This window comes from Capsicum annuum, chromosome 6, assembly GCF_002878395.1.
Source record: "Capsicum annuum cultivar UCD-10X-F1 chromosome 6, UCD10Xv1.1, whole genome shotgun sequence".
Classification (NCBI taxonomy): domain Eukaryota; kingdom Viridiplantae; phylum Streptophyta; class Magnoliopsida; order Solanales; family Solanaceae; genus Capsicum; species Capsicum annuum.
The window spans coordinates 95,830,992-95,853,870 of record NC_061116.1 but is presented as its reverse complement, the minus strand read 5'-3'; the positions used below and the strand labels follow the sequence as shown (position 1 = coordinate 95,853,870).

The window sequence follows — 22,879 nt, the reverse complement described above, 5'->3', positions numbered from 1 at the left end:
CTTAGTAAAGATAAAGTGAAACAGTGTGTTGATGCTAGACTAAATACAGATTACCCTCCGAAGACAATTGCAAAGGTACGTGCACTCAAAACAAAAAAAAAATTTACCTATGAAATTAGATTCTAAGTAATAACCAAAAGGAGCGTATGAGGTGTGCATCGATCGGTTCGATTCGATTTTATGTATTATCAGTTTTGTTTATCGGTTATCGATTTTTAAATATGCTAAACCAATAAGATATTTTTTATCGATTTTCGGTTTGTCGGTTTTTAGTCCTTAACAGTTCGATTTTCTGTTTAACCGATAAGAAAATATGCATAAAATAGAAATAGTAGCAGATAACAAGAAAAGAAACGAAATCATAGTTGCAGCAAAAATTTGACATTATGTGTTTTATTTTACAAGAATCCTCACGCTTGAATAGGTTTTTGGGAAATTGAATAGGTTTGTAGTAATGAGAGAGAAATATATATATATATATATATATATATATATATATATATATATATATTGGTTATCGGTTTACCCAATAAAAAAATCGAAACCGAACCAATAACCCAATAAAAATTTTATAAAACCACTAAAAAATCGTTAACCCAATAACCCAATAATAATAAACCAATAACCTTTTTATCGGTTCGGTTTATTGGTCGGTTTGATTTTTGCACACTCCTAGTCTAAATAAGTGAAAATATGAAACGTTTAATTATATCCATCATTTCTGTTCAATTTTCATAATCTTCATTTTCTTACGTCTGCCTTTTGCTGAAACAGATCGGTGCAGTTGCTGCCTTATGCGTGCCATATGAAGCTGACTTCCGGCCAAATATGAGCATTGTAGCAAAGGCTCTTCAGCCTCTGTTGCCTCGGCATGTAAACATCAAGCACATGCATGTTCTCCTCACCCCAGCCTTTACGTGATGAAATCAGAAAAAATGAGATCGACATTGGTACAAGTCACAAGAGGATCATGATACTGATGGTCACCTGGACGACTACTGCACAACAATGTCACCCGCATCCCCCCTTTTTTATATCTTTATGTCGATTGAATGCCAATTAAGTATTGTATATTCACTGTAAGGGAAATGACTTTGCATATTGATTTTCATGGATTAATTTGCTGCAGAAAAAGAGTTGCAAACCCGTTTGGTGATAAATTCCTTAATGGCGGAATTGCAAATTAATAAGCCATGAATTTATATAAAAATAGAACTTTGTAATGCCCCAATTTCTCTACTTGCTATTGTCGCCTAATAGTTCTTGTGTTTGTTTTTTTTCTTTTTGTGATTTGAGCTGGGTGCACCTTGTGAAGTCATTTTTCTCATTCCTACCAAAAGGTCAGTGTACTAACAAGAAGATTCAGTTTAAAGCATGACAACCCATCGATTAAATCTATACTACATCATCTAATTTTTACCACAGCCCGAGCTCACCCCACTAGTATAAAGAGAGACGACAATTTTCTTCTAGGAAGAAACTAGTTTATAGTTCTTACGTTCAGAATCTTTTGAGGGCTACAAGTATCTCATAGATTGAGAAAAAAAATGGGGAAAGCTATAAAGGCACATTTATCCAACTTTATATACAGAATGAAGCTCTCGTGTTGGTGTTCTATTTTCTTTCTTTTCTGTATTTTTCAGTCCTGTTATACTAACAGATTAAAATTTGTTGAAAGGGATAAAAACCCATAAGTACTTGAAACCAATGATCCAAGTGTTTACTCGTGAAATAACCACAATGTCTATGGTCTTCCCCCTATACTTTTTTCCATCTAACAACCATTGAAATAGTTGGGAAAAAAACACTGAAATACATTATTGCGCATAGAGAGAAGGCAAAGGCACAAAAAGTAAAAGAAACAGAAAATTGGGAAATCTTGATCTGCTACAAATATACGAGACATTAATAGGATGGAGATCACTTCTTTGAAACTGCTGACATCTTCTTGAAGTGGTACAAGATACGACCAAAAAATAGGTTAAAGATCACCATTCTCTGAAACTGTAATATCCTTGTGGCCTGATTTAGAGAAGTGTTACTTTCGGATGTAACGTTACTGCCCATTCCCTTCCGTCTTCTTTCTCATCTTGAATTGCAATGTGGCAGGAGCACAATCCAGTGGTGTTTCACCTTATACAAAATGAACACGAATATAGAATCATCATCCAACTGACAAAAATAGATGCACTAACAGATTTTTAGATTGTCAAGGACCAGAATATTTGCATCCCTGAGTTTCGAACCTGTGTGCCAACTAGGGATTGACTAGCTAACTCTCCGGCGATGCTTGGTCAACCCACCCTCACCCCCCACCCCAAAAATAAAATTAAAATAATAATAATAATAATAAAATGAATATTCTAATATATATATATATAAGCACGCCAAAAGCTGTATTATGTACTACCCTTTCAGCAGGAGCAGAATATTGGTCTAAATTATGCTCTGTTTAACAAATGTAGAAACATCCCTTTACTTGGTTATGAGGTCTCAAAAAGGGTGTTGGAATTTGGATGCTAGTTGCAGCTCCAACTAAACTAAAAAGGTTCTATCCTTCAGATATACTTTACCTTGAGAATTTTTGCAGTACAAACTTGCTCCACTATCCATGAGGGCAAATGCTATTTCTGTTCGATTGAACACCGCTGCCTGCATCAGATAATGTCACTTATAATTGTCACCATCTAAAAAGAATTATATGCTAATTGTACTATGTTAGTTGAGCATGAAATAAGAGTACCAGATGTAACAATGATGATCCTTGCTTGTCACGGTAATTTGCATCAACTCCCTGATAAAATAGAGTTCAAATGTCACCAACTATGACTGACAAATGCCATATTGAATTACAAGAGAGAGAGTCTACATAAATACCTGACTTAGGAGCTTCTTTGCAGCACCGACATCACCATTTTTTATTGCTTCTCTTAAACCCTGCACAAAAATTGGCCCCCCAACCTATAATTTAACGGAAAAGGAAAGAAAAAATCTCGAATTCCTCAATCACACTATCTACTGTTTACAATCTAGCAATGTTTATATAAGTACATTTTACAACAGTAAGTTCCTAATAAACTTTGGTACTCTTTAGGGCCCCTTTTGTCATTTGTTTTCTATCTTTATACAATTACCTTGTGTTCCATATAACTAAATGGCTGATGAATCATTTGGCTTCAAACATCTATGAAATGACTGGGTATCCAATTTTGTACTTCCTGCTTCTTCAACTACACCCTCCTACAATCTTTCACTTTTCCCAGAACCAAGCTACTTCACTATCTGTAAGTCTATTCCCCCATGTGCAAATTCAAGGTTATCATCGAAAAAGCAAGGTAAAAGCACTATACCTCGCCACTGACTTCATAATCCGGTGACACTCTCTCCATATTGCAGCTGGTAGCTGGACCAATATTGAAAGTTGTACTGCAAAATATTTGCTTAATTAGTTCTGTGATTAAAGTCCTAAGGCCTAAGCAGGTAAATTGGGAGAGCATGAAAGCTTATGGATTTTGAAGAAAAGATTTTCTAAACTAACACTTAAGTGTCGAAAGTAGGAAGATGAGAACAACAAAGGTTATGGCTTTTGAAGAAAACATAAACTAACAATTAGCGTCGAAAGTTGGAACGGAAGAAGTAAAGGGCAGTCTAGTGCAATAAAGCTCCCGTTGTGCGCGGGGTCCGAGAAAGGGCTGGACCACAAGGGTCTATTTATTTCCACTTTCTTGACTCCCACATTTAGTTCGCATCTATTTATTTCCACTTTCTCAAAAGGACATTTTTACTACACTTTTAAAACCTTTTCATATCTAGTACCAAAAAGACACTTTAGAATCAATTATATTTTAAACATCCAGACTTCTGTCATGATCTCTGACTTGGGAGAGTGCCCATACTTCTTCAATCTTCAAAATATGCTTTGACAAGAATTTTTTCTAGTGATAGCTCGTTTCAGTTCTTATGGAAGACAAAATCTTCTTCATTTCAAGCGATAAATCTGTTGAAGTAATCGACTCAGGGGATGGGCGGTATGATCTTATTGAAAGAAGCAGAAGATTCAGGAGTAGAATCAAGACTGATGAGGAGAATCTCCAATGGACTTGTGATGCCCTCATTGAACCATCTCAGGGAACAGGAAATTCATATAGACATTGATGAAGGAAGATCAAGAATACATCTACAGGTTGTACGAAAATTACAATTTTATGTTCGTTTCACTCACATTGAAACTAGGTTAGAGATAGGACAACTGTCATCATACTAGAGACCATACACAACAGGACTGGAGCGATGTAGCTCAAGGAACATTTTACGCTTTTTTGGACAAGTCATGCACGATGGTCAGTTGCTGGAGAGAACACCAACCAATCGAAGTCTTACACAAATACAACTTCGATTCCCCAATGGCTTTGTAGAGGAAAGTTACAATAGCCCCAACCATAGCCAACCTAGACATTGAAGACAACAGCTTCCAGTACCTCATATCTAGTAGGCACCTTTTAATGCATGCACGCCAAGCCAAAATAAGGAGTTCAAGAGATTTGGATCAATTCAATACTTTGGAGGCTTGAAAGGAGCTTAGAATGAGGGCTTAAAGCTTAGGAGCATGCGCCATATATGCAAAGTGGCTATTCTGACATGCAAGCCTCACCCTTAAGAAGACTTTTGCTTCATTAAGGGTATTTGAAATTATTAGCGTAGGCTATCAACAAGGAGAACACTCCTTTAGACTTGGACTATTTAGATAATGATGTGTGAAACTCACATGAGAGTTGGGCTATAATAGCCTTGGTTGCTAAACAATATTTGATGGGATTGCTTCCTAGAGGAAATCATTCCTCCTGAGGGCTATCTCTACAGTGTAGGTGTTTGATTTGAATTAATCAATTGAGGTCTTAGGGTCTATTATGCTCTTTAGTTGCTTTTGGTTTTCTTTTCTTGGTACTTGTTTGGATTCTTAAGTGGAGGATTTAGCTTTAATATAGCTATTGTTGTCAATTAGTTCCTTGCTTGTCTCTTCTTCTCTCCTTTATCTTTGATTTCTTGTTATTAGAGTTAGGGTTCGCTTCCTCGTTTTCCGTACTACATCTTAAATGACCCATCTAATCACAGCCAAAACTTGGAGGTGATACAGAAATGGTTCTTGGACCGTCATTTTACTTGAAAGTCTTCATGAAAATTTTAGATGGTATATCACAGGGGGTATGGAGTATGGACCCCACGCTAATGCAAAAAGGGAAGATTTTTTTGCAAGAACTAGGAGGAATAAGGGAGTTTTGGGGTGATCAATGGGTGATTGCAGGTGATTTCAATGTGTGCAGGTTCCTAAATGAAAAAACCACTTGCACAAGAAGAAACAGGGCCATGTTGATTTTTTCAAACACAATTTCTGACCTCCAATTGACTGACCCGCCTCTTCAAGGCGCTCAATATAGCTGGCAAGGGAGGAAGACATCCTTCATGCTTCCTGAATTAACAGGTTCCTCTTCTCTCCAAAATGAAATGATTCTTTCAATCCATCAAACAATTTGCAACCCCAAGGATAAACACCTACTATTGGAAAATGGAGATTGGGAAACAAGAAGTTCCTATTTCAATGGAGAACATGTGGCTGCAGCAAGAGGGCTTCACTGACAAGTTAAACGGGTGGTGGAAGAGCTACAGAGTAGGTGGTTTCCCGGATTTCATCCTCGCTCAAAAATTGAGTAATCTGAAAAAAGATATTACCATCTGGACTAAGAATGTATATAGTGGAGTTGAAGAAAATAGAGGCAGAGCTCTGGCAGAAAAAACAGCCTTCAGAATAGGCTGTTGAGAACAGAACCCCACTCAATTGGTAAAGCAAAGGTTAATTAAACTAAAGTTGGATGTTAAAAATTTGGTCAAAGCTGAAGCAATTTCTTGGAGGAAAAAGTCACGAAGTGCAAATTAAGAGATGCTAAGATACTAGTGGAGCCAGTACATTGAAATTGAAGCTTGGAGGCCTCCTACCAATTTTGAAGATGTGCCCAACTTACCCGGATATGATAGAGACGACAACAACAACAACAACAACAGGCCCAGTGTATTCCCACAAAGTGGGGTCTGTGGGGGGAGGGGGGTAGGATGTACGCAGTCCACACCGCTACCTCCGAAGAAGTATAGAGGCTGTTTCCGATAGACCCCTGGCTCAAGATAAAGAATAGTAGACATGGGGATAGATGACATAACAGAAATAGAAATAACAGACACAGAAATAACAGAGATAAGGCGTAAGGAATAATAAAACATAAATCAGAGAAATACGCACTACGAGATATAAGGCAACACGCAATAAGAAAATAGGAACTGAGAAATTATGAATGGGACAGCCGCGTATAAGTAACAAACACTCACAAACCATAGGCACCTATGAGCACAGTCCTAATAGTACTAGCCCACTAGCCTTCTACCCTTATCCACGACCTCTACACCTTCCTATCCAGGGTCATGTCCTCAGTAAGCTGCAGCTGCTCCATGTCATGTCCGATCACCTCCCTCTAATATTTTTTCGGCCTACCTCTACTCCTCCTGAAGCCATCCAACGCTAGCCTCTCACACCTTTGAACTGGGGCACCCGCGTCCCTCCTCATCACATGTCCAAACCATCTCAGCCTTCCTTCCCGCATCTTGTCCTCCACCGAAGCCACTCCTATCTTCTCTTGGATAATCTCATTCCTAACCCTGTCCCCTCTAGTAAGCTCACACATTCAACGCAACATCCTCATTTCCGCCACCCTCAACTTTTGGATGTGGGAGTGCTTGACTGGCCAACACTCCACTCCATACAACATGGCCGGGCGGACTGCCACTCTATAAAATTTGTCTTTAAGCTTAAGGGGCACCTTCTTATCACACAACACTCCCGAGGCGAGCCTCTACTTCATCCAACCTGCTCCAATACAATTAGTGACATCCTCATCAATCTCACCACTCCCCTGGATCATAGACCCAAAATACTTAAAACTATCCCTCTTACAAACCTCCTGGGAGTCCAACCTCACCACCACATCGTCCTCCTGCCTCGAGTCACTAAACTTGCATTCCAAATACTCCGTCTTGGACCTACTCAACCTGAACCCCTTAGATTCCAGGGTTAGCCTCCAAACCTCCAATTTGTCATTCACGCCCCTCCGCATCTCATCAGTCAGTACATCATCCGCAAATAGCATACACCAAGGCACCTCGCCTTGAATACTCCGCATCAACACGTCCATCACCAACGCAACTAAGAACAGACTGAGAGTAGATCCCTGATGCAACCCTATCTCGACCGGAAAATGCTCTGAGTCTCCCCCCGTCATCCTCACCCTGGTTTTCCCTCCATTATACATGTCCTTAATAGCTCTAATGTACGCCACCAGGACCCCTCTCACCTCCAAAGAACCTCCCTCGGGACTTTATCATACACCTTTTCCAGGTCGATGAACACCAAGTGTAAATCCCTCTTCTTTTCTCTATACTGCTCCACCAATCTCCTCACTAAGTGAATTGCTTCCGTCGTCGAGCGACCAGACATAAATCCAAACAGATTCTCCGAAACAGACACGACCCTCTTAAATCTCCGTTCAACCACTCTCTCTCAAATCTTCATAGTGTGACTCAACAGCTTAATATCCCTATATTTGTTTCAACTCTGAATGTCACCCTTGTTTTTATATAGCGGAATCAACATACTCCATCTCCAGGCCTCAAGCATTCTCGCCGTCTTGAAAATGTCGTTAAACAAATCTGCCAGCCACCTTAGACCTGCCCCATCAGCAAACTTCCAAAAATCTACCAGAATCTCGTCCGGCCCTGTCGCCCTACCCCTCTGCATCCTACGAATAGCCTCTTTGACCTCCTCAACCTTAAAACGCCTATAATAGCTAAAATCACAGCTCTCCTCCGAGTGCTCCAGCTCCCCTAACTCAAAGCCTTTGTCCCCCTCCTCGTTCAAAAGTCTATGAAAGTACTCTTGCCATCTCTTCTTAATGTGAACACCCTCAACCAGAACACTACCATCCTCCCCCTTAATGCACCTCACTTGATCAAGGTCACGCCCCTTCCGCTCCCTAGCCTTTGCAAGCCTAAACAACCTCATTTCTCCTCTAACCCCGCATACAAGCTCTCGACACTGCTGACTTAACAGCCGAAACTGCTAACTTAGCCTCCCTCTTAGCTACCTTGTAAGCCTCCCTATTCACCCGTTTCTTTTCTTCATCTTTACTCTTAATCAACTTAACGTACGCCCCTTTCTTAATCTCCACTTTCTTCTTCACTTCTTCATTCCACCACCAATCCCCCTTATGCCAACCTGCCCGACACCTCAAAACACCCAACACTTCTCCAGCCGTCTCCGAGATGCAGCTAGCAGCCCTATCCCACATAACATCCACGTTCCCCCTGCACTCCTACGACCCCCATACCTGCCACCTTTTTCCCCATCTCCAGAGCACTTTCTAGCGTCAAATTACCCCACTTAATCCTAGGTCGACCCTCCCCGACCCTTCTCTTCTTGCTCTTCTTGATAGACAAGTCCATCACTAAAAGCCTGTGCTGGGTCGAGAGGTGCTCACTCGGAATGACCTTACAGTCCTTACATAACACCCTATCCCTCTTCCTAAGAGGCAGAAAGTCAATCTAAGTCTTGGCTATTGCGCTTCGAAAGGTAATTAGGTGGTCCTCCTTCTTTGGGAAGCTCGAGTTCACTACCACCAACCAGCCCAAAGGCCCTCGCAAAATCTAACAGGGTAGCTCCCTCGCCATTCCTATCACCGAAACCAAAACCACCATGCACATCATCATAGCCTCCCAGTAAGACCCCAATGTGCCCATTGAAGTCACCTGTTATGACGATCTTCTCCGAACTAGGCACACTTCTCATCACCTCGTCCAAATCCTCCCAAAATTTCGCCTTCACCACCTCTTCCAAGCCCACCTGCGGCGTATAAACACTACACACATGCAACGTAAAAACCCCAATGACCAACTTAATCTTCATCAGCCTATCACTGACCCTCTTAACCTCCACCACCTGACCTCTAAGCTCCTCATCCACTAAGATGCCGACTCCATTCCGACATCTCGCACTCCCTGAGTACCAAAGCTTATACCAATCCACATTCCTAGCCTTAGATCCTACCCACCTAGTCTCCTGAACACACGCAATATTAATCCGCCTCTTCTTAAGAATCTTAACCAACTCTACGGACTTACCCTGCAAGGTCCCAATGTTCTAAGACCCTACCCTCAACCTATCTTCTCTCGACTCTTGCCTCCCTCTAACACCCCTCCCTGACTCAGCCCTAACACCCGGCCTATACCCCCCATCCACCCCTGCCCTCCCTCCTTCACCCCCTCTCGAAACTGCCCTCACCCCCAACCCCCTCGGACATGACCCTATTCCACCATCGACCTCTCCAGCCACTACTCAAACACCAAAACAAAGCCCCAGGCCAACTAACCAACAACGGACAAATCAACCTTACAAAAACAGTCAGAAAAGGACACACAAAGTACACTATCCGGCCTAGCAGCTAGAACAGACAACAAAAATTCACCAATACGCAAAGCAACCAGTCACCAATATACTCACAAGCAACAGGGAATAAGAACAGGAAGAAACGAGAACAAGAGACCACAAATAAACAAAAGATAAACAAGAAACCAGAAACAAGAAACAAACAAGAAGGAAACAAGAACAAAAATTTCAAAGAAACCAAATAGTAGGAAGTGACTAAAATAATAAAGTATAGATGTCACCGGTATGCCTGTGCGCTGCTGTTTTTCAGCAATTTTGATGTTGAAATTGGATGCCGGAATAAAGTAATCAGAAAAAAAGGTCGTTGGTGCTTCGCCGGAGTGTCGTCGGAGCGTCTTCCGGGTATTGTCGGGATTTGGACGTCTGCTGACATCGTCCGACCTGCTTAACCGCTGTTGCACAGTTGAAACGTTGCCGGAGTCGAGCCGGCGGGCAACCTTAATCCCGCCGACGAGAGCAGTGAAGAGACAGTAGCAAAGGGTAGAGAGAGAGGGCGAACACTAGAGGAAACTGCGAGGAGAGAGAGAAACTCGAAGGGGGGTTAACCTTACCTGTTGCCATCGCCGGTGTCGGCGTCTGTCGGTCCGGCGAAGTTGACCGTTACGGGTGAAAAGGTTAGGGTGAACGTTGGTATTGTAACGTTCAAAGCGTCGCCTCAACGACTAAGATTAATTCCCACTTCACATGGTTGTTATATGGGTGATAACATGTTAATTATTATAGAGATGGTCAGGATATGATAGAGACAAGTCTGAAAAAAAATTTGGTTTTTTTTTTGATAAGGTGACACCTTGGATTTTGGCCCTTGGAAATCCTGAGCTTTGAGCTCACTGCATTGATTACGACTTGATCATACGAGTCATATGGTGTCTTGACAGGTCAGGTGACCCTAGTCATAGGGTGTCCAATGGATGGTGGTTGAGTTTTCTGTCTTGATTACGACTTGGTGGTGACGAGTCGTTAGGACAAACCATAACCAAATCAATAACTTATTGGCTTGAATTAGCTCTTAGTACGAGTGGCTCACTAGGAGACGTGAGGATAGGTTACGAGTCATGAGGTGAAGTCGTAGGTTGTCCCGTGTCTAACCTATTTGGGTACTGTGTTAGTCATGGCTAGACACTACAGGGCGTAGGGTCAAGTTACGAGTGGGATCATGGAGTCGTCAAGTGGACAGTGTATGGGTGGCCAACTCACTGACAAGGATACGACTTAAGGCTACGAGTCGTATGATGTGGTGACGAGTCAATGGGTCGACTCGTAACCAAGGACGGCTTTGTACAGTTTTAAGTTGGGGACACTCTGGACATTTCCCAATTTAAGTCTTTTTGATACCACGACTTAAAATCTCATTTGAGACTTCATTAACATATCATTCCCAATAAAACTATCGCAAATTCTATCTCAAAGTCTCTCAAGCTAAGGCTAGGGTTTCAAAGAAAGTGGTCATCTAGGGTTCTAAGTAGGGGTGTCAAATGGGCAGGTTGGGTTGAGATTAAAGATATTTAATGGGTTGAATTGGATATCGGGTTGGGTCATAACCCGCTCAAATTCACTTTGGGTTGAAATGGGTAAAAATCAAGTTAGGTCTTGACCCGCCCAATTTAACACACTTAATCTAAAGAATATTAACATATTAATATTTACCTCTTGTAAAGAAAATAAATTTGAATGGATTTGAAAAGTTGGGTGGGTGGGTACGGAGTGAGGGTGGGGTAAGAATATTTCTTTAAAGTTAAATTTTTTAAAATAAAAATTTATTTTTTAAGGAGGGGTTGGGTGGAGGAGGGGTGGGTTTTAGGATGGGTGTTGAGGTAAACAAGAATTTTTTAAAAGAAATTTAATTTTTTTAAGAAAATAAATATTTTTTTCTTAAAAAAAAATTTGGGAGCGGGCGGGGTATAGGGATGTGGGTGTGAAGGGTAGGGGTTAGAGAGAAAGGATGGGGATTGAGGTAAGAGTTTTTTAAACAAAAAAATTAAATTTTTTTTAAAATATACGTTTTGGAGGTTTGGGGGAAAGGGGGATATGTCGTATAGAGGAGGAAGATGTGGGGGTGTAGAGAGTAGGGAGAGATGGGGGTTGGGGTAAGATTAATTTTTTTGTTCATTTATTTACTTTTAAAAATTAAATTTATTTTAATTTTTTAGGGTGAGGTTCGGGATAGGAAGGGAGAATGGGGATAAAAAGAAAGTTTATAGAGATTTTTAAGAAATAAAAATAATTTATTTAAAGAAGGCAGAGTGGGGTGGGGTAAGTTGGCTTGTGGTGGGGTTGGGGTGAGGTGAGGTGGGTGATTTTGAAAGTGGGAGGACACATTTTCACTTTTTTCCCTACTTTCATTTAGAAAATTTTTCTATTAAACGGGTTGAAGTAGAAATTGATTGGGCTCATTTGAACCCAATTTCAAAATGGGTTGGGGCTTAATGGGTTGAGATTTACCCAATAACAAATTATCTTGAACTCAACCCATTAAGTTTTGGGCAGGTTGGGCGGGTCAACTCAAATTGGGTTCATTTTGACACCCCTAGTTCTAAGGGTGCAATTTCTTCCAAATTCCTTGGTATTTCAGGCATGTTACTCCTCCCTTATTGTTATTTTACCTAAAGCATTGTTTTAATGTATGGCTTTCATGGTATTGTTATGATTTTGAAATAAAGATTGGGGGGTTTTGAATGCTTAGGGTTGAATAATGTTTTTCCATGGTTTAATTATAGTTTTCTATGTTTAGATATGATTTTGAACATGTGGATGCATAGGTATGGTGGTGGAATTTGATAACGGTAACTTCCTCTAAACTTGTGACTTTTGAAGTGGTTATGAACCCCAACCCCGTATTGTAAAGTTGGTTAGTAGTTATGAGAAAAGTGGAAATTTGAATTAGAGGCACAATGGAATCCCGAAAGTGTTTGGTTTGACTTATTTCTTGAAACTAATGTATGGAATAATGGTTAAATGGTTAAGGATGGTTTTGAAAATCTTGTGGGGTACACTGAAATCCCCCAAGTGAATTATATAATGAAAGACTTGCGGGTACATGGAAATCCCCCAAGTGATTTTAATAATGGAATCTGCGGGATACATGGGAATCCCGTAATTGTTGGCAAGTGGCATTGCTTGCAAGCTATAATCGATATGACAATACCATTTATAATGCGTTAATAATTGACTCCTGGAATTGGTGGTTTGGTTGTGTGCTAAATGTTTTAGTTGGACAATAATAAGGGTTGTGATAACTAGCCGTGAAGGTGTGAGTCCGAAGGAAGGACACTGGAAACTCATGTTTGCCGACATGAGGGTTGGTCTTGGTGACCATATGCTTATGGGATACATGGGAATCCCCCAAGTCTATACTTGTATATGTGTATCATGGAGGGCAAAAGGTACACGAGCATCCCCAACCATCTATGATATCTCCGATTCGTGCGGCTACATGCAATGGGGTCCCTTCAGGGAGTAACACTGGACCCATATAGCCCGTGGGTGGATTTATGACGACAAAGTTACACAATCCAGGTTAAGGTTTTAAATGCATGTTAAACCTTGTTCCCTATCACGGCACAATATATATGTATGTATGTCATTGCATATTGCTGGTTTTAATAGAGATGAGTTAGAGAAGAACGCAGAGTTTTTTTTTTAAAGCTATATATTTTATTGATCATCAACTCTTCCTTGAATAGTGCTATTACAACTAAAAACAAATTAAACTTACCATAAAAGAAAACCTATTTGCTACAAAAAATAATAACTAGTCAATCTCCTAGAACAAATAGGAATCCCAATTTGACTAGGGGTTGTATGTAAAAAAAAAAAAAAAGGAGAAAATCAAAAAATAAATTGCGTGCATTATTCCTTAAAGCAACTTTTAACAATCCTCCTTTCTTTAGGAACTGCAAAATTTTGATCTTCTGTCTTGGGATCTCCATACTTGATAACCGAAAGCGCCCTTGTGAATAAATCTACAGATTCATCTTTTGGCTTGTAGCGAACTAAATTCACTTCTCGTCTTGAATGCAACCCTTGACTATTAAATCCTTTTGGCATGTCTTCCTCCTTTGTTTTGCATCTTGAATTTAAACTTGCCCCTTTTATTTTTCTGAATCATAGACAACTCCATTACTTCAATTCCTTTAGGAAAATTGAAATCTCCTTTAAACCTAAAGAGGTTCACATATTGCTTGTGCTTTTTCAATTAGAGGATCATCTTCTAATTTTTTCTGTCTATGCTCTTTTCATGTTCTACAGAAACATCTTCCATTGGATCAAATGAGAAATGTTTACCTTTTATCTTAATGTTTAAAATTTCTTTCCCAGCACCATCATTGATGAAGCAATGTTTATCCTCAAAGGATACTTTGTATCCTTTTTCTACCAACGGACAAATACTCAACAAGTTTTGATCAATATCAGGTACATAAAGACATCTGAAATTACTTTATTACCTGAACTTGTTTTGATGACAATAGTTTCTTTTCCTTCAACAAGAATCTGGTCACCATTTCCGATCCTAACTTTGGATATTTCGGTAGGCTTTAATTCTTTAAACAAACTCTTGTTATAAGTCATGTAGTTGGTGCAACCGCTATCAATCAACCAAAAATTTGTTGAAACCTTACTTAAGATACATGTTGCAACAAAAAGATGGTCTTCTTCTTCATTGACCACACGTGCATCTGCTTCATGGTTCTCAAATTTGCTTTTACAAATAATTGCATCATGGCTAAGTTGATTGCATTTGCTGCACTTTGCGTCTGGCCTTTTCCAACATTTGTATGATAGATGATCCATTTTTCCACAATACTCACAATGTGGGTAATTTTTTTTATATTTTTACCCCTTTTTTGAGTTTTGTGGTTGGCTATTAAGGCTCCTTCAACCATACCATCCTGCCACATAAGTGTTCTTTGTTCCAGTGCTTGAAAAGAATTTAACAACTCTGTCAAGGTAATCTTGGACAGATCTTGCGTATTTTCCAAGGTAAGTTATACATGTTTCATATCTTTCGGGCACTGTAATAAGAATTTTTTCAACAACTCCTGAATCTTTAAAGTCAGTGCCTAGTAATCTAACCTTGTTAACAATGCCAAGTAATTTGTCCGAGTATTCTTTGACTGTCTCGAAGTCTTTCATTCTCTGCAACTCGAAATCTCTTATTAAATTCAATACTTACATTCCTCGAATTCCTTCATCTCCACCATATTCTTTCTTCAGATAATCCCAAATTTCTTTTGGTGATTTGAGAGACATGATTCTTGTAAAAATAGTTGTTGTAACAGTAGCAAATAGAGTTGCCTTCGCCTTGGACTCCGTGGTTTTTCTTTTCCTTGTGACTCTTGATTTGGGCTATTGTGGGATTATTTGAATTGATGGCATTACTTTATCTTTATCCCTGAATTATATGTTAGCGTTAAAGCAACTTTAACACATATGGTTATTTGAATTGATGGCATTACTTTATCTTTATCCCTGAATTACATGTTAGCGTTCACCCCGCTAACCGTCTTCAAGCATTGTATCCCCAAGCGATGTAAGAAACGATCATACTTTCACTCCTCCTGCACAGTGACTTGGTGATTCGGGGACAGCTTTTCAGTCAGACTGAAGTGGTGAGTTTCCATACTCCGGAAGACCCCATTTCATGCTATGGACTTCTTTATATTAATTTTATTTCTTTGGTTTTGGCTATGGTCGGGGGTATGTCCCGACTGGATATCCTCTGATTCTGATTAGAGGCTCTGTTTGGGCAGTGTTGGTATTAGTGTTAGCATTGGGACAGGTAATCGATGGTTAATTGGTTGTGGCTTTCAATTTTGGTTTTAGACTTATTGCCATGTCTTTAATTTAATATATCTTATCTTGTTATGTGTTCGGAATTCATCTGACATGGGGTGTAGGGCGATTAATGGTTTGAGTATTAGGGGTGGTCTCCGGTCCTGGTTGGACTTGAGATACCCGACACGACTAGGCCCTAGTTCGAATCATGTTATAAGGCCTGGCAAAAGTGTTGTTGAGGAAGTTCACTCTATCATTTAGTCATGTGCTCCTAACAAAGCATCACGGCCTGATGGTTTCACCATGGCTTTCTTTGAAAGACGAGAGATTTTATCAAGCTAGAAGTGACGGGAATTGGGACCTTACAACCATTTCCATCAAAATTGCCATATAGTCAAATCATGTAATGCTTCTTTTATTGCACTAAGAACCTAAAAGATAGGAGCAGTGGAGTGGAATTAAAAGACTGCAGGCCAATTAGCCTCATTAATAGAATAAACAAGATTGTGTATAAAAGCTTGTGGCAGAAAGGCTTAAGAGGATTATTGGCAAAGCTTCAACTCATCAGAATGCTTTCATAAAGCACACGCAAATTGCAGATGCAGAATTGATTGCAAATGAAGTGCAAGATTAGAGGGTTAAAAGTGATGAATCTGGTGTGATGCAAAGTTGACATTGATAAGGCTTTTGAAGCACAACTGGTCTTACCTTATTCCTATTCTAAGGAAGATGGAATTTGGAGACAGATGGATAAGATTTAATATTTCAACCGTGTCATTGTAAAAAAGAGGACCAGTGGCTTTTTCTCTCTTCAAAAAGGAAAAAGGCAAGGAAACCTCTATCTCCCTTTTTTTTATCATTATAGCAAAGGAGAGTTTGAGCAAAATGTTGGAAGGCTAGACAAAAGTAGTGGATTCACGATTTTGGTATGGGTCCGAGTCCTGGCTTCAATCACAACATCACACCTACTATATGTTGATCGACACAAATGCTACCACTCAACACAAATGCTATAGCTGAACCTTACTCTCTGAAGCTCTATCAGGCTTGTTAAAGAAATGGGCCATGGGATTAACTCAACCCCAAAAGCTAGCTCAAAAGATAAGAATTGTCCAATCCATATTAAAGAGATCACTCATCTCTTTAAGTCCTGAGCCGGGGGTCTATCGGAAACAGCCTCTCTACTTCACCTGAGGCAGTGGTATGGTCTACGTATACTCAACCCTCCCCACACCCCACTATGTGGGAATACACTGGGTATGTTGTTGTTGTACTCATCTCTTTAAGGGGTAGGATCATACACACACTCTCTATCACGCCCAGGGCTGGGGTGGGGGGTTGTCATGGAGCTAACATCAAAAACAATGAATTGGGAAGGGCTTGACTCTAATACAATGTTAAAAAAAATGAACCTTAAACCTAACTCAACCCCAAAAGCTAGCTCAAGAGATGAGAATTTCCCGAAGTTGCTCGGACTCTCCAAAAATACTGCCGCACCTGTGTTAGATCCTTCAAAAACATACTATTTTTGGAGGATTTGACACGCACCCATTGACATTTTTGAAGAGTCCATGCAACATAGGAATTTCCCAAGCCATATTAAAGAGATCATCCATCCCTTTAAGGACCAATGTGGGACTTTTAATAAGGCTTGCATGTCAATATGCTGAAAAGCATAATGTATCCGGTCAACAATGTCCCTAATATTGAAGAGCTAGTACGTATCATGAGGTGTACTATTGAGAAGCTTCTAACCACATACAGGCCTACCCTTGGGTAGCAAATTTAAGAATGTTGAAATCTGGAATGGCATCATAGAGAAATTTGAAAAAAGACTTGCCTCATGGTAGATATAATATCTATTAATGGGTGGAAGACTAGTCTTTATCAGCAGTGTCCTTGATAGCACCACATATTTGTCACTTGTCCAATTCATCGAAAGATCCTTAATCAACTGGATAGAGGAATTTTTTTACGAGAAGGAAATAGAAACTCTCACCGATTTCATCTCATCAAATGGGCCAATGTCATACAACCAAGAACAAGGGAGGATTGGGCATTAAAGAAATTAGCCCCTCACAACAAAAGCATGCTCATGGAATGGCTATGGAGGTTTAGTACAAATTACTCTAGCCTCTATAGAAAGAAGTTGCTGCTAAGCATGGAAGAAGGGGAAAATGAAGCACTAAAACTTCCAAGTTACCCTATGGGATTGGCTCCTGGAAATACATTAGCAAACTGTCGAGTGAATTTTTTTCTGAAGGTCTGGTTCAAAGCAGGGAATGGTTCACATATTAAATTACGGAGGGACAGATGGCTAAGTAACATTCCACTCATGGAAGTTTACCCCAAGCCTGTTCCGGATTGCTCAAGACAGAATCTCCACAATTGCACAGAATAGATGTGGAAAAATATAGCACGAATCACACATGTGCTGGCAGATTAATATGGGGAATAAATAACACTTCCAATTGAAAGAATGATATCATCAGATATGCTGCCAGAACCAGATTACTGAGCTTTGGCCCAGGAAACTTCTTTAGAAGACCAAAATGGCTATCAAGATCATCTGTTTTTGTTGGACTGCTCTCCAGGAAGCATGTGTAACACAGGATAATCTTAACAAAAGAAGCATCCAACTGGTTAATAGATGCTACATGTTTCAAAGTAGCACAGGCACAGTCAATCACGTGCTCCTTCACGGTACAATGGCCACGGACTGATGGAACAAGTTCGGCTGCATTTTGGGCTTACAAAGGGTCATGGCCACAGAATGATAAAGAAGCCTATGCAAGCTGGAATACATGGAGAGTTGGTAAGTCCATCAAGAAAGTCTGGGTGATGATCCCTGGAGTTAATTTTTTGTGTTTATAGACTGAAAAAACCATAGATGTTTTGATGGGATTTCAACTCCAAACCACTCTCTTAAAGCTAGTTGTCTATTTCTATTCAGTTAGTTTAATTTAACCCTTGTATTTAGCACCAAAATTATTTTTGACTTTGTTAGCTTCCTAGTGCGAGTTTGATATATCGTAAAGGATGATCAACTTCTGCTTAAGCTCTCTGTGAGCCCTATTGTTTCTTTTGCAATTCTGCATCTACTTTATGCTTTTTAATGAAATACCTTACTTCATCAAAAATAAACATTTAAAGTTTTGTTTACTCTAAATATGGACCCACTTTTGTTTACATGTAGTAGTGGTGAAACTGGCCAAGTTTTGGCACAACGGCCGAGTAGTTCCAATCTGACCTATTAGTTGTGGGTTCAATACAAGGAAACATACTTCGCAAAATGCAAGGCGAAGCTTTCACAGTATATGCCCACTCTCTTCCCTACCAATGTATTAGTCGCAAAGCATTTAACTCACTATGTGAGCCCTTCAGTTTAAATATACTACAACTTCAAATCTTGCTCTAATATTTGTGTCCTCAACAAATGAACCACTTAAATTGAATTGGAGCGAGTAGTCTTTAATAGTAACGAGTCAATTTCAATTAATTCATATAGAGTTCAAAATAATTCAAACCAAATAAACAACTATATTAGATTTAACATTACACAGGACTATTGAGGACATTAACAAAAAATATACACCAACTAGTTGGGGGTTGAGATGTAATTGTTTGTTTATTAAATTTAGGAATATGTTGATGAATTATAGTTTTACTTGAGCCTTTATCCAACAAAAACAAGCAAAAAAAAGGGATTATTAACAGTACTATAATATTTATGTATTTGAAGCATTATCTTGCATTAATAAAGCACAAAGTTCAAGGACAATTCCTTTGACCCCTAAACCAAACAACAACTCTGAGTTATTGAGAAGAATTTAAGGGTCAAAAGAGATATATATCACATAGTAAGAGGTTAAAAATACATGCTAGATCACCAGTAGTTATCCAAAATGACATCCCAAGCACATACAGGTTTCCACAAGTAACAGCTCAAATATTCGAATTCCGACAAAAAAAGGATTCTAATATTAGTCAATCAAGACCTCACTTAATATTAGTCAATCAAGACCTCACTTATTAAAGATAATAACATCAACTAAATGGTCTCAGGGAAGTTGGAAAAGATCCAATGAAATTTTCTTTGGGACACAGCAGATAAGGCAAGGAAGTTTCACTTGGTGAGATGAGAGACTCACTTCTCCTAAAATATGGGAAGGCCTTGACATTAAATACTTACAGGTGTTTAACAAAGTTTTGTTGGGTATATGGCTTTGGAGGTTTGGGTGGAGGTTAATGCTTTCTGAGAGGTGAAAATTGACAAATACGGGTCTATGGAACGGGAATGGAGAACTAGAGATGTGACAATGCCTTTTGGGTGTGGTTAACGGAGATATCTTTAAGGGATGGGAAAATATCAAAGTAAACAACTCATTCAAGGTGGGAAATAGGAAAAGAGTAAAATTTTAGGTACATAGTGGTGTGGAGAAATTTATTGAAAGATGACTTTCCGAGCCTACACAGAATTTCTTTCCAAAGAGACTTAACAATACAACAAATTAGGGGGCCCAGGGTGGAGAGACTTTTTGGGACTTGCGATTTAGGAGGGACTTCCACGACTGGGAGGTGACTGAGTTTCAAAGATTGTTGGATTTGCTCCACAAACAAGTCACAACAGTAGATAATCCCGATGCTTTGTGGTGAGATATGGGGAATAATGTGTGCTCGGTCAAGTATTATTGTGAGAAACTTCTGGTTAGAGAGGTGGATGTTTTTCTTGTAACATTGTTTGGATACCAAGGTACCAAGGAAGGTGTGTTTTTCACTTGGCTAGCTATTAGAGGGGTGATCTTGACAATGAAAAATCTTTGAAATCGAAAGGGTGTCTTCAACAACTGGTGTTATACATGCAAGGAAGTGGGCGAGGACATGAATCATCTTCTTCTTCATTGTGATTTTACCATGAGATTATGGTGGGGTATGTTTGGGTGGTTTGGTACTTCATGAGCAATGCCAAAAACTGCCAAAGAATTGATGTTTAGTTGGAAGAGCGTGAGAAGGAGAAAACATAGAATATGGTTCCACTCGCGCTGTGGGTGGTATAGAGAGAACAGGAGAGCTTTTGAGGGGTTTAAATCGAGCTTTTCTTTTTTGAGGAGTAGCCTCCGGTCCCTTTTTTTCTTTTGTTGCACCCATAGAATTCCAAGTTGTATAGGCAATTGGGTGGAGTTCAGTGTTTAGCGAAGCATAATGCGGAAAAAAAGCGACAAGGCTACACATCACGCATTATGAAAAGGGTGAAGCGATGCGAGCGTATCATTGAAGTGAAGCTCAATTTAAAAGAAAAACGACTAAATAGAGCATCCACATAGTAAGATGGAACTGATAAGACCACAAAAACTCAACAATAAAGACAATATATATAAGCAGAAGTTCAAATTAAACACCAAAAATCACAAGTTTGACCACTAAAACATCTATTGCGAATCAGGGAAACAACACAAACCACAATAGCAAAACAATAACAAAATAGCAAAACAAACTAGAAAAAGGAAGAAAAACAGTGGTAGTTGCAGAAGTGAAGAAGAAAAAGTTGCAAAAGTGGACTCCAAAGTTGACACTAGAAAATCACAACAATGGTAGTCGCAGCAGTAGACTCCATTTTTTTAAATTTAAAATTAAACCTAAATATAAAATCAACATGAAGTGACTTTGTTTTAATTTAACCCTAAAAATAAAATCAACATGATACGCTAGCATTAGCTCACTTCTCGCATCAGCTCGCATTAGCTACATGAAGCAAGAGGGGCTGGCATTGCTTCACATCATCGCATTATGCGAAAATGCAAGCGCATTCCTGAACACTAGTGAAGCTGTAGAGAATCATTTACTATTGTAGATTCTTGACCTTCTGGTATACCCCTTGTATATGGCTAGCTTTTTGGCCATGTTTATGAATGAAAATATATTTACCTAATTAAAAAAATTAACCTCAAAACCAGCAATAGGAAGTCCATAAAAAGTAACTCTAAATAAAAATGATACTAATGTTTTCTCGTGGATAGTATTTTAAATGAAACATATTACCCCTTTGTCCATGAGTGTCCTGCTAGATATTAAGGTGAATGTTAAACCTGTAGGTTATGCAATTAGTAGGTATGGAAATATCAGAAGGCCATAGTTTCTTGCCTTTTAAGGATTAGAATAGGAGAATTAAGTACATTGAGAAGGTCAAAACTCGGGTCTATTTATGTTTTTCTAGTGTCTGATACATGGGTAAAGTTTTCTTTATGGAGGGTAGTAATATACAAACAACAACAACAACAACAAACCCAGTGTACTCCCACCAAGTAGGATCTGGGGGTAGAATGTACGCAGTCCATACCGCTACCTCCGAAGAAGTAGAGAGGTTGTTTCCGATAGACCCCTGGCTCAAGATACAGAATAATTAACAAGGTTATAGTAATTGTGAGAAATATAAGAGAAAAATATCATTGAATTGTTGTAACTACATTATTATATTGAGGCCCTATTTATAGACAATACATTCCAATCCTTTTCCTAAAAGGACACTACATTACAATCCTTTTCCAAGTAGGATTTTATATGCTATTCCCATTCCTACTCATATTCTAACACTCCCCCTCAAGCTGGTGCATAGAAAACATATGTACCGTGCTTGTTATGGATGTAACTAATATGAGAATCGATGAGGGACTTGGTGAAGATATCTGCAAGAAAACTGATAAGGACTGCTTTGGACGTCTGGGAAACCTCAATTGAAATGGAACAAACTGAAAAAATGATCCGAAAAGTAGTAAATATTGCCGTAAAGTCAATGTGTCGTTGGAAAATTGCCCAACACTGGTATAAAATATACGGGTCATCTCGAAATCAAGAGACGAGTAGATCTTGAACATGAAAGTCACCGGAAACTTAGCCAAAACACGCTCACACGCCGGATTATTAGATTTGATGGCTAAAAAGTGACTACAATCTGAGGAAAAAAAAAGTATATGGGTAGGGTCGGAATGATGACACGACCCTACTGAAAAAGAGAAATATGTGTAGGGTCGGAATGATGGAACGACCTTATTGAGAAATAGAAATTATATGAGTAGGGTCGGAATGACGGCACGATCCTACTGGAAAAGAGAAATTATATGGGCAGGGTCGTTATAATGGCACGACCCTACTGAAAAGATCTGAGGATAGTCTCATTCCCACATCTTGTCTTCCACCGACGCCACTCCAACCTTCTCCCGGATAGTCTCATTCCTAACTCTATCCCCTCTAGTAAGCCCACACATCCAACGCAACATTCTCATTTCCGCTACCTTCAATTTCTGAATATGAGAGTTCTTGACTGGCCAACACTCCGCACCATACAGCATGGCTGGGCGGACTGCTACTTTGTAGAACTTACCTTTAAGCTTTAAGGGCACCTTCTTATCGCACAACACTCCTGAGGCTAGCCTCCACTTCATCCAACCGGCTCCAATACGTTTAGAGACATCCTCATCAATCTCGCCATTCCCCTGAATCAAAAACCCGAGATACTTAAAACTATCCCTCTTACAAACATCCTGGAAATCCAACCTTCTTATTAGA

The 22,879-nt window shown here is 39.5% G+C and overlaps 1 protein-coding gene across 2 annotated transcripts in view; it reads right to left on the bottom strand.

The window, feature by feature from the left end:
* Window positions 1–1,667: 1,667 nt before the first annotated feature.
* LOC107873330 (vacuolar protein sorting-associated protein 27) overlaps window positions 1,668–22,879 on the bottom strand; it is a 34,611-nt gene continuing 13,399 nt past the window's right edge. For both annotated transcript variants that reach the window (XM_016720139.2, XM_016720140.2), the window contains exons 6-10: window positions 3,351–3,426; window positions 2,878–2,937; window positions 2,744–2,794; window positions 2,574–2,652; window positions 1,668–2,133 (exon numbers count right to left, since the gene is read on the bottom strand). In XM_016720139.2, coding sequence (XP_016575625.1) covers window positions 2,057–2,133; window positions 2,574–2,652; window positions 2,744–2,794; window positions 2,878–2,937; window positions 3,351–3,426 — 343 coding nt within the window. In that variant the 3' untranslated portion in view covers window positions 1,668–2,056. The remainder of the gene's footprint in view (window positions 2,134–2,573; window positions 2,653–2,743; window positions 2,795–2,877; window positions 2,938–3,350; window positions 3,427–22,879) is intronic.